Source organism: Pinus tabuliformis, chromosome 7 (assembly GCF_031772625.1).
Source record: "Pinus tabuliformis cultivar Carrire ecotype Pingquan chromosome 7, CPIR1, whole genome shotgun sequence".
Lineage (NCBI taxonomy): Eukaryota > Viridiplantae > Streptophyta > Pinopsida > Pinales > Pinaceae > Pinus > Pinus tabuliformis.
The window spans coordinates 165,622,339-165,638,738 of NC_142293.1; the positions used below are offsets into that span (position 1 = coordinate 165,622,339).

Consider the following 16,400-nt stretch of genomic DNA (forward strand, 5'->3'; position numbering starts at 1 on the left):
TTACTGTCAAAAAATAATCAGCAATAAGTTACCAAAGTGGGAAATCGTTTCATCTAATTGAATGTTTCTAGCAAACATACGACATACGAACTAGTTCTTCCCTACCTTTGTATACAATGAGCCTATGGAAAACTAAATCGTTTCTGCAAGTTTACAAAAACATGACCACGGGACAAGGTCCAGTGCAAATTGGGTGCAAAAGTAGCAGATGTCAAAATTTTAAGATTTAAAGATCTATAGAGATTGGGGTGTTCAGAAACATGATGATATAAAAAAAAATGCATGAACAACAAAATACACATATAACAACCTTCTTGAAACATCTTTTAGAGTTTAAGTAGAGTACGGCGTTAATCTTAAAAGTTTTCCTTTTTCATGGGTCATTTCATGTTTCTTTGTATTTTTAGTATAATATACGACAAAGGTCACACGTAAGTGGCAAGATCCATCACAGGAATCGTTCAAATCATCTCTACTTGTGCAATTTGGTCAAGAAACAAATCCTAAAAGAAAATATCACTGATGTTCCCTGGCAAAACTAAATAGAGCATATACATGACGTTCGATGTGTCCAATTTACTTAATCCCAACTACGTTTATTCCTCCTTGCAGATTTTTTTAAGGACTGCACCTTTTTAGTTTGAAGCCTCTTTTGTTCCCCAACTTCTGCCCTGCAAAAAATAAATACATTTTTCAATAACTCACAATTGTCTACTCTTGTTGGCCATAGTCTTGGCAATAGAAGATTTTTCCAATATAACAAATTAGCAAACAGAGAAATTCTAAAGTTCTCAATATTTTGGGCACCCCAGAATATCATCCATCGATCATTTTATTCCAAGGGAAATTTGTACATTGAACATTCTAATGCTACTTATTCATTTTTATATGGTATATATGACTACGGTATAATTTAACTGTATCGAAAAGAATGGCTAGAATTTCTATCTTTTCAAGAGCATCTCACCTTATCACCAAAGTGGGAAAGGGGAAAAAAGAAACGTGGAGGTTTATGAAAATCTGACTAATACTCTACAAAGTCCACAAAATTCAGTGCAATTAAACGAGGCAATACTGTCAATTCAAATTAGCATAAAAAAGTGGCATTCATAATCCGTTGGATCTACAAATCTTGTCCTTTTAACTACACTACATCCACATATTCAGCAACGATCAGCAATAAAAAACAATTCTCAATCACACCATAATGGCAAATCTATGGAACATGTTCTTCTTGGAGAAATACTAAGAAATTTTAGCAAAGTACTGTTAAACTACCAAATTTGATACAGGTAATGTTAGCATTATTTAGAAAAACACCATTGAAATCCAAAAACATTATATTGATCTTGACAGTCTAACCTAAAACAAGAAACTAGTTGCAAATTGTGTTGACATTTTCAGATGGGAGAGTTTTATTGAATTTCATCCACCAAATCCATTGAAGATGTTCACATCACTGAAATTAAAGCTTCTAACGGTTCTTAGTGGGGTGCTGAAAATGTCCATTCAAAGATTTAACAACTCTCAAATATCTCATCGGAAAAGACACTAGTGTACGGAGGGATTGAAAATTCCCCGGCAGCAAAGAGTAAAGGAGACTAGTCTAATAAATTGATTTCAAGTACTGAGTCATTTGTAGTTAGCTAGCTGACTACCTTCCATATTTCAATGCTTCTTCCTTTTGCAGCAACATCTGTGCAAAATCCTGGTTCAAAAACACAAATCTAATGCCTGAGTTGTCCTTTTCCAAATGAGTTACAGAGATCTAATGCCCAAACTGTCTTTTCCAAATGAGTTAATCACCTAAGATAAAGGGAATTATAGTGATGTTCCCATTATCTCCACCCATGACAAAATGATAAACTGTCTTCAGTTAAAATAATACATATGGTAAAGGATGCGATAAAAAACGTTTAAGAAATTTGTATGTTGTTACCTTGTGAAACTGGGTAAGAAATTATAAGCATATAACTCAACACATAATTTGTTTGAGCTGAGCCACAAGCACTACACGTGCTTAAGTTTTAAAAGTGGCAATCCTGTTAGACTGTGTTATGAACTCAATACTCAACAAAGCATGATAAACCAACATACACACATACTCCAAATATGCATGGTGAACGAGGAAAAAAATGACGCAGGCAGAATTGACAAAGAAAAATAAAGATATAAGAAGGTTCCGAGATCATAATCAAGCCCTTAACATTTTCAAATTTTGAAAAGTAGAATCAAAAGATCATAAATGAAGGTACGATAAAAGATGATTGTAAAAACTTTGAATAGCATTGAAGATGCACTAAATGTCGATGAGGTATTATCATAAATATAAGCAATAATTGAGAAGGGTGAAGGAAGTTAATGGATAGCATCACCTTTCAGCCTTCAAATAAGAAGCAAGAGAAGTTAAAAGGTCATCAAAAGATAATTGAGGAAGTCGATATCCTCCTTGAGGAGATAAAGTACATAACAGAGGACCAAAGAAAAATGGGGAAAGAATACATTTAATGAAATTCTCTCCCAATTAAGTGTGAATGAAGAAAAACCACAGAAGATAAAAGTAGATAATAAGATAGAAGAACTGCACAGGTATCCTCACTAGCAAGAAAGCATGAAAGAAATATGAGGAAGTGAACTGAACATTACCAGAGAAATAGATGGTGAAATCAGCAACATTAATGGAATCTGGCATCAATGAACTCTTATGTGATAGGATATTATCAAAGACCAACAACTACAACAGTACTGAATCAAAGGAAAAGAAATATGCAACATCAAACAATCAAGGATTTGTTGAAAGTGTAACTAGTATCGATCTTCATAATTGTTGATTGGCTCATGACATGATGTAATTCTTATGTACTTGTCAAGAGAACAAAAGGAAATTATTGTAAAGTTCAAAAGAAAAAATATTTTTTACAAGCACAGGTTTCATGCTCTATTTATTTTGTTTATAGGTCAAATCACCCATTGAGTGCTTCTAGGCTTGTGTCATGAGTCATTGTCCTAGTCATCATGTATTAGACCCTTCTTGGGCTCTTTATGTAAAGAAAGAAAAATATTTTTGTATCAAAAATAGGTTTTGTCCCTCCTCCATCAAGTCAGCATAGCTCCCTGTCAAGTCAGCCTCATGAAAGTTGTTCGACCTCGCATGAAGACTATATATAGAAGAGACATTCGATATCCATCCAAGAAGCAATTCAATCTACAATCCTAGTTAAGAAAAGAAGTGCGAAAGGCATAAAAGGAAGGTCTATCCCATTGAAAGAGAAGAAAAACCCTAGCGAGGAAGGAAGGAACAATTGACAAACAAGAAAGACCGAAAATATCTATGTTTCTGACATCTGTCACAAGTTCCAGCAGTTAGGGTTACCACAGGTCCGAGCTATTGCAAGCCGAGAATTTTAGAGCAAGGAAGAGGCCGAGACCTTATTTGGCTTGGTTTTGAAGTGTTTGACTCTATGTTGCACGAAACTTCAAGGAACCCAACGTTTTGGGCCGTACCCGTACCCAAAACTTCGAAACTTGGCCGAAACTCGACCGAAACTCGACCATCATGTAATCATTTATTAGAGTTAATATAGGCTTGTTCTTCCTTCTAAATTGTCATCTATGGGTATTATTCCCTTTTTTCTTGCAAGATAATGTGTTATTCACTTATTTATTTATATATATTTTTTATATATACATATATGACGTTTCGACCGACATTTCAGCCGACATTTCCATTTTTGGAAGGTGATGTTTCTAAACTTACTCGTTTCGAAAACTCCGAAACGTTTCAGCGTTTCATGCAACTTAGGTTTGACTTGTATTGAGTTTGAAGGTCTTGACTAGACTTTGACTAGTCTTTCTTGGAGGGCCGACTTGGTGGATGGAGGAAGGTTTGTTATTGGTCTAGAGGTCTTGGTTGTCTCATTTTGAATTGGTTCTTGAAGAAGAAGAGAATTTTGTTGGGTTTTCCCCTAGGAGAGGGGTTTTTCCCTGGCTGAGAGCCTACACATTATGTCCTTTGTTGTTTTGATCTTCATGCTTTTATGATTTGGTAATTGCTTGATGAAAAGAAGATAAAGAAGATAACATAAAGAACAAATACATCACAAGTAATTATCAAGATAAGAAAATCTTTCTTCCTTTATGAATTTCTAACATGGTATCAGAGCTAAGGTAAAGAAGGGAAAAACACAGCTTCAAGGAGAAAGAAGAGAAGTTTTGGATTCTTGTTCGGAAGATAGAAGGAAGTCTTGGAAGTTTTGAGGTCTTGGATCCTCCCTTGAAAAAGATATTGGAATAGTAAGCAACCCTTTGAAGATTCAATAGAAGAACTTGTTGTCGCTCAAAATGTATAGGTAAGATGCGACAACTAACAAGTCGGGGGTTGTCACTCTGAACTCTGGCCTCTCCATTCTAGTTGTCTCCCAACAGTGGGTTATGGGGAGTAGTCCCTATGGAATTTGAGAATGCAAGATTTGTTGGCAACCAACAAATCTGGGAGACACAACTGAATGGCCTAGCCACTTGGTTGATTTAGCAAGTTTTAGAGATTAGATTAAATTATTGCACGAGACCAGTGCCTTATGGAGTCAAATACTTGCTTTATATCAACTATATACCAAATGACCGGATGAACAATTGTTGCTTGGATATGCTTTTGCTATCCTATATGCCATGCAAATCCCACAACCTAGGTGAGTTGCAAAGTCTTGGTTTATTTTAGTTAAATGTTTGGCTAGGTGAATCCCTTAATCCTCAGTTGTTTTGAGGCTAGTCTCTAAAGTCAAGGCGAAGCAAGCAATGGCTTGGTTAATGATAACTCCCCTTGAAATCTAACTACCCGATGCCTCCAGTGCTGCAAACACTGTGGATCTGACGACTACAAGGTCACTGTGTTGACCACTAGAAAGAGTCTATCCTTCGCATACTACAAGAAGAAGGTCGGCCCTATCTTTCTATCAACCAAGCTTATGCTTGGAGGTTAGTTAATTAATGCAGGATTAGGCCTAGTATGCAAATACAAGATGATGAGTGCTCTTAAGGTGAGATTACTTATGATCTTATGTATCCAATTACAATGACCTTTAAATCACTAACAATGAAATACTCGGACAATTAGATGAATAAGAATCTCAACCATAAGAGGAAAGTGCTTAAACTCAATGGTGCCAGAAAATGTAGCCAATAGACAATTGCTTAAGTGATAAATGAGAAAAGATAAATATAATCAACAAGAGATATTCAATTTAATCGTGAACTATAAATCCACTTATCTAATGGTAATAGAGCATTTATCCACAATGTCACTTGGAACAATTACTCAAGGCGCTTATCAATTAATTAGAACACTTATGTGAGATGACGCAAGAGTGAAGATAGATTCCAATGATGTAAAACAAAACTATAGATCAGCCAATAAACATGAAATTGCAGCAGTATAAAATGACCCAATCACACAATTAAATACTTATCCAAGATTCATAAAATGTAAGGAACATAGACCAGGTGAAATGAGATAAGCTTCAGCTCTTTTAGCACTGTTGCAGATCTTTATATCAGACCTTACACTAATGTTAAAGCTCTTACAAATTATGAATTACGCCCAAACATATAAGCCCAATAAACACAAGTGACAGTATAAATGTAAAATATGATTGTTAATGAGCTATTAAGTCATTCTTATGAACTTAATAACTGTTGTAACTCAAATGTAGATGGCTGTAGCATATGAATCAGATTTGAAAATTAATTAAACAACTCACAAAATCCACTTGCATGCAATCAATATGATCCAAGATTTAATCTTTAGTGACTCAGGAGTATTCTTCAATGTCTTATACTAGGTTGCACGAAACGGGGAAACGGGTACAAGTTTTCGAAACGGGAAGCGATACGAAACGCGACCTCTCCAAATTTTGGAAACGGGGAAATGCAAATATATACATATATATATATAGATATATTGAAAATATTTAAATATATATATATATATATATATGTGCAATCATAAAGCATAAATGATGCATTATAATTTATTACACTTAAACATTAAGATTTAATTTACATCACATTTACTCATGAATGATCACATAATGAAAATAAAAATATCGGAATATCCAAAAGCAACCTTTATTATATATCCAAATCTCAAAATCAGCCTTTATTTATATTAATATATGAGGCTGCAAGTACAATAAAGACTATAAGGCTGCAAGAGAGAGATTCAAATCAGGATTTTCAGCATCCACATCCCATTCTTTAGAAGGACCACTGTTGTATTGGGAGTCTCCTCCTACATAGTCGAACGACCTTAGTGCTCTTGATTAAATACAAGTTTCATACCCTAGTACCCTACATGAGTTTCCCCTACATAGAGGGCTTGGTTCTCTTGATTAAATACAGGTTCCATACCCTAGTACATGATAAAATCCAATGGAAACTTTGCAATCCCCCCAATCCTGAAAACTTGAAAAACAGATAAGTCTGCTGGATTTTGAGTGAGATCTAAAATTCCACTTTCTCCATAAGAAATCCAATGAGGGCGAAACCACTCCCAAACATCCTAAGCCATTTCATGGTAATGTTAAAAATTTAAGTAAAATGATGAAAATGAAAAATAAAAGAGAATATCACTTTTACTTTAAGAATTTAACATTACCATGAACTGCATATGCCTCAAACTTCCTGATGAACTGCATATCAACACTAGGGCAAAAATTCACTTTTATAACTTTAGACACGCATCTAGAAGCAACTAGAAGTCACTAACATACCCTAAAAATAAATTAAAAAACAAATTAAAGACAACAACAAAAAAAAAACACAAGACGACCGTGAAACGCGTTTCCGGCCGTATTGGCCACGTTTCCATTTCGGGAAACGTGGTAGTACGGCCGGAAACGCGTTTCACGGCCATACCAAATGTGTTTCCTCGTTTCGTACCAGTTGACGTACAAAAACAGACCTCTGTACCATGTTTCCTGCAACATAGGGCTTATATGATCAATTAGTGGATTTAGGCTTAGATTTAGAGTGTTTTAGTTACTGAATACACTGTTGTAATAAAATGATTTATGATTTAGATTTGCATAACAGAATAGAAAGAAAAATATGGAGGAAGAGAGCAAACCCCTGGGCCTAATGGCCTAGTTTAATGACTAATTGTCCTCCAAGTGATTTGGGACTTGGGCCAATAACCTGCAACACAAATTTGTCAACTAAAAACCAATGGATCAGCCCTTTTATGACTGCAACTAGGGCATTAATGGCTGGTTGAGGCCTTGAATGGCACTTTTGGCCCTTGAAACCCTAGCCCAAGAGGCTAGTAAATCTGCAAAACCAATTGTTAGCCAAATAAACCCAAATTTCTAAATTTAAATTGCTAGGAACCAATGCCAAATGGCCTCCAAAGCCTGCAGCTGCCCAAGAAAAGGCTCCAAAGGCCTAGCAGCTAAGGGAAAAGGCCTCTAGGGCCTGCCACAAGCCCTCTAAGAGCTACGGCTTAGGGGAAATGCCCCTTAGGGGTTACGGCAAGGGCTAAAGGAGGGGGCTGAAGCCTCGATGAGGCTGGACGGTTCCCTTGGAGGGAGGTTGAGGCCTCTAAGAGGGAAAAAAGGGGGATGACTAGGGCTTAGAAGGCTAGGCTAGCGCCTCCAAAATTTTCCCAAGACCTGCAAACAAAAATTTTCTCCATGAAAACGCTACAAAAATGTTGAATGTTGAGCCTGCAAATTTATTTGAGACTAGATCTTACCCTCAAGAGCCTAGATCTAGCTCAAAGCCCCAGCAAACTTTTTCTCAATCACCTTGAAGCTCACCTGCACAAATGAATCAAAGAATTCCAAATCCCCAAATATATACACAAAAAATGACAACCCCAAAATAAAACCGCAAGTGCTGCAAAACAAAATAGATTAGAAATAATTTACAAATTTTATTTTACAATATATTTACAGATATACAATGTTTTGCAAATTAAAATTTTGGAGAAATATTTTGGTAAATAGCAATGGATAAATGTAATTTCCGAAAAATTAGAATATTGGCCACAAACCCTTCTACAAAATTAAAATACCAAGTATAAATCTTAGAGCCCAAACATAGTCGGCTCTTCCCCACAGTCTGTGGACTTGGAGCACAAGGGCTAGTGTACTTGTAGCTCTCTATATTTTTTCTCAAGTGAAATCGCTAGATCATATGGTGAAAGAGATCACCTAGCATAAAAAATATATTTTACCAATAGAATGTTCTTATCACTGACAAATGAAATAACAATTCATATAAACCATTTAGCACAATATTGGATAGCACATAACTAACACATACCACAGATCAATGGAAGAAGAACACCATGAATTGAATCCCAAAGTCTTTCTATTATGATACAGAAATGTTCTCAGCAGAGAAATCGCTCAATACCAACATTACAAAAATTACATTATCTAGAGATGCCAAATAGAAGTAAAATGACTTCTATTTATTGAGAAACCCTTCCAAATGGAAAATAATGGCTAGTTGGCTTGATACCTGTCAAAATAATATCGACCATTGAAAATAGCTTGATGATCTTTTAATCTCCAACGTCGAATTTTTAATTTTGAGGAAAAATTCATATTTTTCTTCAAACCCACTTTTAAAAGTATGTCTAACAAGCTTTCTTGAGAAAAATATATAGTGTTTGCAAGTCCCCTGATCCTTGGGTTCGAAGTTCACAAATTGTGGGCATGAACTAACTTTGTTTGGACTTCAGATATTTGTTGTGGTTTATCTAACTTCACTAAGGTTGCAGCTTGCACCTAATTTCAAAAGTTTTATTAGCTATTTATCAAAGAAAAACTCCAAAAAAATTATTCTCAAAATTTACTTTAAAACCCTTGTATATTTGTAAATTTTGTAGATATATTTGTAAAGTATATTTTTTGTAAATTATTTCTAACTAGAATTTTGGGGTTTTAAGATTTTGTATATATTTGGGGTTTTGTGTAAGAACCTTAAATTCAAAAATCAGAATATGTAATTTAACACAGAATTTAAATAATTTAACTAATGAAAACCAACCTGTCTGCTCTGCTGTGAAGCTCTACTGCAATTGTTCTGTTGTAATTTTGTCCTGGCTGCAATTCTTGTTCTGGCTACATTACCAAAACGGCCAAAACCACCCTGCCGAACTGGGTACAACCTGGGTACACAGTCTCAAAATGCTTTCCAATCGAAGCAATCTGATCCCCTGTGCCCAAAAACTCCAGTACAATCAAAACTCAAAACTCGAGAGTATCTGTATCTCTGTGTTAAAATTGAAATTGTTCTCTGTTTTTCCTCCCCCCCTTCTCAAGATTTCCTTCCTCCTTTTAATTCCCTGTCCACCGCCTTCCTCCCATCTCCGTGTCATTATTTTGATACATGTAATTTTATAAAACCAAATTTATTTGATTTTGTTGATTTTATTCGGATATGGAGATTTGATTTGATAAAGTTTATTTATTTTTTTAATGAATTAATTTGATTTATTTAATTTATAATTTTAATTAATCTAGATTATTATTTTATTAATTTTAAATTTTAAATTTTAATTTGTAAATTAAAATTAACATTTTCTGTTAGTTTAAGGATTTATCATATATATATGATATTTTGGTGAGGTATTAATTCATTACCTTAATTTATATCTCCTCCTGTAGTAACTAGCTTATATATAATGCGATACATGCGGGTCCATGCATACGTAGCTATTGTATGAAGGTCTCGTATGTATGCTAATACTCGTATTTTACTTATAGTTATAGGTGGGTCATTACATTTTGGGTATTTGTGCATCCATTTTTGTAGGTGAGATCAAGAGGTAAAGGACGGAATAGAGCTAGATCTAGGCCCTTGAGGGTAAGATCTAGTCTCTAAAATTTTTTGCAGGGTCAATCATTGAAGAATTTGCAGCGAATTTCAGATCTGAAGCAAGATAAATTTTCTAAAGTAAGCGTTTCATTTTTACGGTCTCTCGGGCCCAGATCTAGCCCCTCCAAGGCCAGTGTCCTCCTCTTAATCCCCTGCATCAACATTCTAGATCTTTGCACCAGGTTTCAACTTCTCTAAGGTTGGTCGTGAGCCCTAGGGGCCTCAGCCTTTCCTCCTATAAATGTCGCAAGCCTCCTTCTCCCTCTCGGCCTTCTCTGTTGCCCTTCTTCCCTTCTTCTCAGCCTCCCTCCTCCTCCGTGGCCTCTCCTCTTCCCTCCTCGACCTCTGTCCTCCTCTGCTTGCCCTCGATCCCCCTTCTCCCTTAGGTCGCAGCCCTAAAGGGCTTATAGCTGCCTCTTTTGAGGCCTCCTCTAGGGTGTCGCAGGCCTTAGGGCCTCAAAACCCTAGGCTGCAGCCCCTAGTGGGCCTTTCAATCCTTCCTAATCCCAGCAACAGCCCCTTTTGGGCTTATCGTGAGGCCTACTAGGCCTTTTAACCTAACCGCAAGCCTATTTAGGCCCCTTCCCTTCATCTTTGGCCTCTTCCTTTCCATCTCTTCACCCTAATTTGCCCTTGTCTATCTCTAAAATTTTTGGGACTGATTCCTTGGTGTATTTTTGCAGATAAAATTGGTTTCGAGCTTGTGTTTTGAAGTATCAAGTCATTGGGCAAAATTGTGCACAAGTTGGGCTAATAGGCCTCAAGGCCTAGGGCCTAGGGTTTGCTCTCTAAACACTATTCTCTCATTGTTTTACTACAGTTGTAAATTCCAATTAATAGCAGTGACTTAAAAGCCCCAAAAACACATCTAATTGGTCAAAATAGTCCAAAATTTGCATAATAAAATTTTCCTAAATTTTTGGCCACTTGGGCGTTGCATATTTAGCTTAGATCTACATTTTAGCTTGCTTGAATATCTTTGCATAATAGTGAAACCAGATCTGATATTTTCTGAATATCACATCATAAAAGCCCAAAAAATCTAATTTTTAAGTTTTGCAAGCTTACTCTAAGTTTTGGCATATTTGGTACTTGTTAAAGCACTAATAGCTCATCGTTTACATATTTCCTTACTGTTGTAACAGGTCATTTCAGATCTGATATATGTTAAACATAACATCTTAAGAGGGTTAAGAACTCAAAATTTCATATTGGTTAACTTGTTCTAACACTTAGCAATTGTTGGGCACAATTTGACACAGACCCTCACATCGATATCTCATCGACTTCACTCTTGTTTCTCTGTTGTCATAAGTACTTTTCAGATTTGATATAACATCAAATAACTCCTCATAAGTGGTTTTTTATTGTTTCATGCTCTAAGTGATTCATTGTGAAGAAGATTTGTTGCTTAAACATTGGAATCTAACGTTTACTTGTCTTGTGTTAGCTATAAGAATTGTTAAAACTTTGCACTAAGACACTCACATATCTAAGCATCTATCTTCTAATCTTGTTAATAAGCTAAGACATTTTGCCACTGAGATCTAATTGACATTTTGGTTGAAGCATTGTTATAGTAATCCAAGCTTATAATCTTGTGCTAAATCTTGAAAGACTTTGGTGATTTTATTGTCTATCTTGAGTAATTGGCATCTTGTGGATTTGATATTGGCATTGTTTAAGAGCATCATCATTGGCATTTATCTTGTTAAAGTACCTTGGAATACCTCTAATCATTGGTGTATTGGATAAGTTGCTTGATTTAGTGATCACATTAGCACTTTAATAGTTGGCACTTTCTTGGTTGTAAGATTGCATTTGATTTATAAGTACTTTTGTCTTTTAAGATTCATCAATAACTTAAAAGTACTCAAACAAATCTTAACCCAAGAAATTCACTCATAATCATTGCATAAGCATTCTAGGCTTAGTTTGCATTGAAAACTTACCTCCAAGCACAAGCTTGGTTGATAGACTCCTAGGACAACCCTTTCTCATCTAGCTTGAGGGATTCAACCCTTCTTAGTGGTTAACACAATGACCTTACAGTCGTCACAGCCACAGTGTTTGCAGCACCGGAGGCATTGGGTGGTTGGAACACAGGGGGAAGTATCATTAATCAAGCCTTTGTTTGCTTCCCGTTGGCTTCCATACCACAACCTACACTAAAAATTGTTCTCAAAACAGTTAAGGGAAAGGTTCCATTTAGACTAAGCATATAATCTAAAACTAACCAAGATCTTTGCATCACACTTATATTTTAGGACTTGCACTTCATATAGATTAGTTATTCATCTAAGAAGTAGTTGTCCATCCGGTTACTCTGGTCATAATTTATAATAAGCGAGAATTTTAACTCCACAAGGCACTGGTCTCAATTTCAAATATAATTACATCCTTAAGTCTTACTAAATTTTCACCAAGTAACTAGGCCACTCAACTGTGTCTCCCGGGTACCCCCCATAGCTTGTTGTTGGGAGACAGCTAGAATGGAGTGGGCGGGGATCAAAGTGACAACACCCACCCTATGCAGTTGTCACGGTGCATGTACAAGCTGAGCGACAACAATTTTTGGCGTCGTTGCTAGGGACAAGTTTCTTGTTGTCGGGGCTCACGACAATTTTCAATCCTTCATTTTTCCATCTTTTCATTTTAGTTGCCAATGCCACGACATTTTTGGCACCATGTCGGGGAACATTTTATTGGACCTTGGTTTTGACGACATTCTCATCCATCTTCGTAATCTTCTAATCTCTTTCACCATTCATTAGCCCATCAAGCGGCACAACATTTTTTGGCGCTTCTCTTTCATCATTCTTCGTCACCTTAACTTTCTTCCTTTCACTAATTCTTTCATCTTGTGTACCTCCACCTTTAGCACTTGGACATTTAGGTTGATTTCCTATTTGGGTGGCGACTCCACTTATTCAACCATTCACAAGAGCTTAATCTAGAAGGAATCTTGGTAGCTTGGTTAACCCCACTCCCAATCCTAAAAAGGTTCTAAGAGCCCAGTTAAACAAATTACATTCTAGAGAGCTTTTATTTTTTCTCAGACAGGAAGCTCTCCTTGATTTCTGTTGACCACTAAATGTCAACGACCCATAGCAGTACACCTCCTTTTTTCGCAAAAGGGGTAGTGCGGCTAGCGCCTGATCGATATGTCTGTGTCGTCCAGTGATCATCATCTGCCTGATCATCATGTTATAATGTAAACCCTTTCTGCATATATATGATGTAAATAATCTCAGCAGAACCGTGTCATGTATGTAACAACCTAGGTAAACCTACCCTTCAAGTGACGATCTCCATTCTGGGAAGTTTTTTGTCTCACTGATCCATTCTCGAATGATTGGCAGAGTTTTTCCCCTCCAATCTTACCTCAAAGCTGGAATGGATTTTGTCACTAAGATGTTAAGAGAGTCTCAGTGTTCTAGATCGAGTCTATGTAAAAGTATTTTGGGAATAATCCTAACTATTTGGTTAGGTTATTTTATTACAAATTGCTTGTTCTGCTGAATTATATTTGTGTCACAGAAATGGGTAGTCTTTGAGGGTCTATTACAAAAGGGTTTTCCCCCTTATGATATAAAAATTATGAAAATCAAGATGTAAAGCGTCTTGAGGGTTGGAAAAAGAATTTATCCCCTCATAGGTTAATTAATTAAATTTTCTAGCCAAAAATTAATTAAAATCGTAAACTAGAAATATAATTAATTCTAGGCCCTAGGTAAATTTAAATTCTCCAAAGGCAAAATCCGTCGATCCTAAAGAATTAAATTTTAAAAGGTCTCAGGACTAAGGTAAATTAATTATTTTGATAAATTTTAAAACTTTGATCCCTAGGGGTTAAGTCAAAGTCAATTTTTTGGGGAAACTAACTCAAAAATTCTATTTTTGAGTTAATTAAAATGCATTTAGATAAAAATTTCTAATTTACTCAATATTTAAATATTTCGACGGATGAGATTAAAAGAAATTTTAATCTTCATCAACGATCAAGATTGCTTCAACGAGGACCACTCGAACTAGCCATTAGAGGATTTATCTTTAAATAGAAAGTCATTTGTCTGTGAATCGATCCAATCTTTGAGTCGTGTGCTTAGAAAGAAGCTCTGGTATAATCTTTTTCTTGATAATAAAGAAAGACTTTGGGGTTAAATTCTGTTGATGTTACTCTTCATGGAAATACTGTAAGATCTGTTATTTTCATGCATAACTTTTTCTAGAGCCATTGATGATAGCTTTTGAAGAGTGATTTGAGTACAAGTATCTTCCTAAGTCGCTGGGGTTTGAGTAATAATTTAAATTTTGAACATAATAGCAAGTATCTCTATTTGTCAAGTTTTATTGTTATTTTTTCGCTCTATTTTTAATGGTTGGATCGATTTTTGTAGGGAAATCTTGATTTAAATCATCAGGCATTGGGGGAAGTTTTCAGTGGAACCAGCCAACACCTGATTCGTATTTTCTAAAGAGCCCAGCTAAATTAGTTTTGGACTTATCATAAGATTTTTGTTGGTGATGCATGAAGGGTTTCGAGTTAACACCTCATTTAAAATTTAAAAAATCTTTTAATTTTTGTGCAGCATAATGATAGATCTGGCTACTTAGAGCCTTCAACTTGTAATTATTGTAATTTAACTCGCGTTTTGGGTTTCTTTTAATTTTATCATTGTATATATCGTTTCTGGGTGTTTCATTTTTGTCATTACAAGTACAGATCTGAAGGAGAATTCCTGTTTGAAGCTAGATCTAGGCCCTAGAGGGTAAGATCTAGCCTCAATATTATTTTGCAGGGACATTTTTTAGAAAAATTTTAAATTCCTAAGGGTTTAAAAATTCTTAGATCTGGAAATTTTTATAAGGGTTTCAAGGATAAATCTGAAGCAAAAGGATACATCATTTTAAATCAAAAATTTTAGAAATTTTTCTTTTAAAGGTTTGAGCTACTCGCTTTTGGCTAAATTTTTCGCTACTTGCTTTGGGCTAAATTTTTCTTTCTCTGGGAATTTTTGAAAAAACAAATTTACTGCCTAGGCTTTTCGACCTATTGCAAATTTCGAAAAAAATATTAGAAACCCCTTATTCCTCCATTGTTGTGGCTCGATCATTACCTTTCTCTGTCGCAGCTCCCACAAGCTCTTCATCCAAGTGCTGCTCCCGCATGTACTTTACCTATGTCTCTCCTTGCCTGCAGCCCATCTTACCTCCCTCGAGACCTTCCTTCCCTTTCACATTCTCCTTATCTGCTTCCTTTCGTTTCTGCTCACCCTCCTTTTCTCCGCAATTTCCATCCCTCACCTCATCGCTGCCATCTGTGTGCTGCTTAAACTCCCTCAACCAACAACCCTCCTTCATTGCTACCCTCGTTCTTCCATTCCCTTCTTGTGGATCTGCAAACCCTTCCGCTGCCTCTACCTACACGTTGTGGCTCCATCCTGTCGTAGCTTCCTCCTGCAGCTACCCTCTCGACCTACACTGCATACAACAAAACAATTCGATTTTTTTTATTTGTTTTATGTTTGATGTATGCATTAAGTTTAGGTTTTAATTTTGATTTTTCTTCTTTATGTTAGTTTAGGTTAGGATTCAGTTATTAAATTTTCTTTTTTCTTTTTTTGTTTTTGACTTTTCAATTTTTTTTATTTGATTTTTATTTTGTTTTTGTTTCACATTTTTTTTTATACCCATGACTTTGATTTCTGTTTTGATTACCTTTTTTTATGATGATGATGATGATGATGATGGTTAACGTCCGCTGAGACCAAACATTGGTCTATCAAACCTAAAGAAACAAATTATTTATTTTGATTTAATATTTTATTCCTATGCTCAAAAAGCTTGGAGAGAAGCCTCCCGAACTCACTATAATTTTGACATTGTAAAAGGCCAGGAAGGTCAGTATTGTAACAAAGATTGTGAAACTGAGATCTAATGTGGTTGTACGCAGGGCACTCTAAGAGGGAGTGGTTTTCATCCTCGATGTTCCTATTCTCACATATATGGCAGATCCTTTCCATCCATGGCATTTTAGGAACTGCCCAACAACCTGTTTCACTATGGAGCTCATGAGAATTCGTTCTAATCTTTGCTATATTAATTTTCTTCTTTGAGCTAGTTAAAATAGAGAGATGCTTTTGATCTTCTAGGGTGGGGTTGATGACCTTCATATAATAACTTAATTATCTTTTAGCCGCTAAGTCTTTCTCACACCACATTTTTTCTTTGAACTTAGAAGGAACAATATCTTTAATGTTGTTTATGTTTTGCATTGCATCATTCTCGTTGATCTCCCAATAGTTTAACCAGGCCCTTGTGTCTTTATGCCACCCCCGATTGAGCCTTAGGTGGTTTTGGCTAGAATTTAAAGCTAGCCTAGGAAGTCTATGATCGTCTATATTATTGAGTTTGTGCTTGTACAGCAGAAACCTAATCATAGCTAGGCTCTCAATAGGGGAAAGACCTGCTTCTATAAGGAGAATAGGATAGGGTGTATTACTTTTAATTTTCAG

General features: G+C 35.8%; 1 protein-coding gene across 6 annotated transcripts in view; it reads right to left on the minus strand.

Annotated features, from left to right (window-relative positions):
• Positions 1-301: 301 nt before the first annotated feature.
• The window catches only part of LOC149246351 (uncharacterized), a 240,733-nt gene continuing 224,634 nt past the window's right edge, over positions 302-16,400 (minus strand). For 5 of the 6 annotated variants that reach the window (XM_089457879.1, XM_089457877.1, XM_089457875.1 and 2 more), the window contains one exon: positions 302-671. In XM_089457879.1, the coding sequence (XP_089314005.1) occupies positions 581-671 (91 nt within the window). In that variant the 3' untranslated portion in view covers positions 302-580. Of the gene's footprint in view, positions 672-1,658; positions 1,709-16,400 lie in introns of all 6 variants that reach the window. The other variant, XM_089457880.1, reaches the window with a different exon arrangement.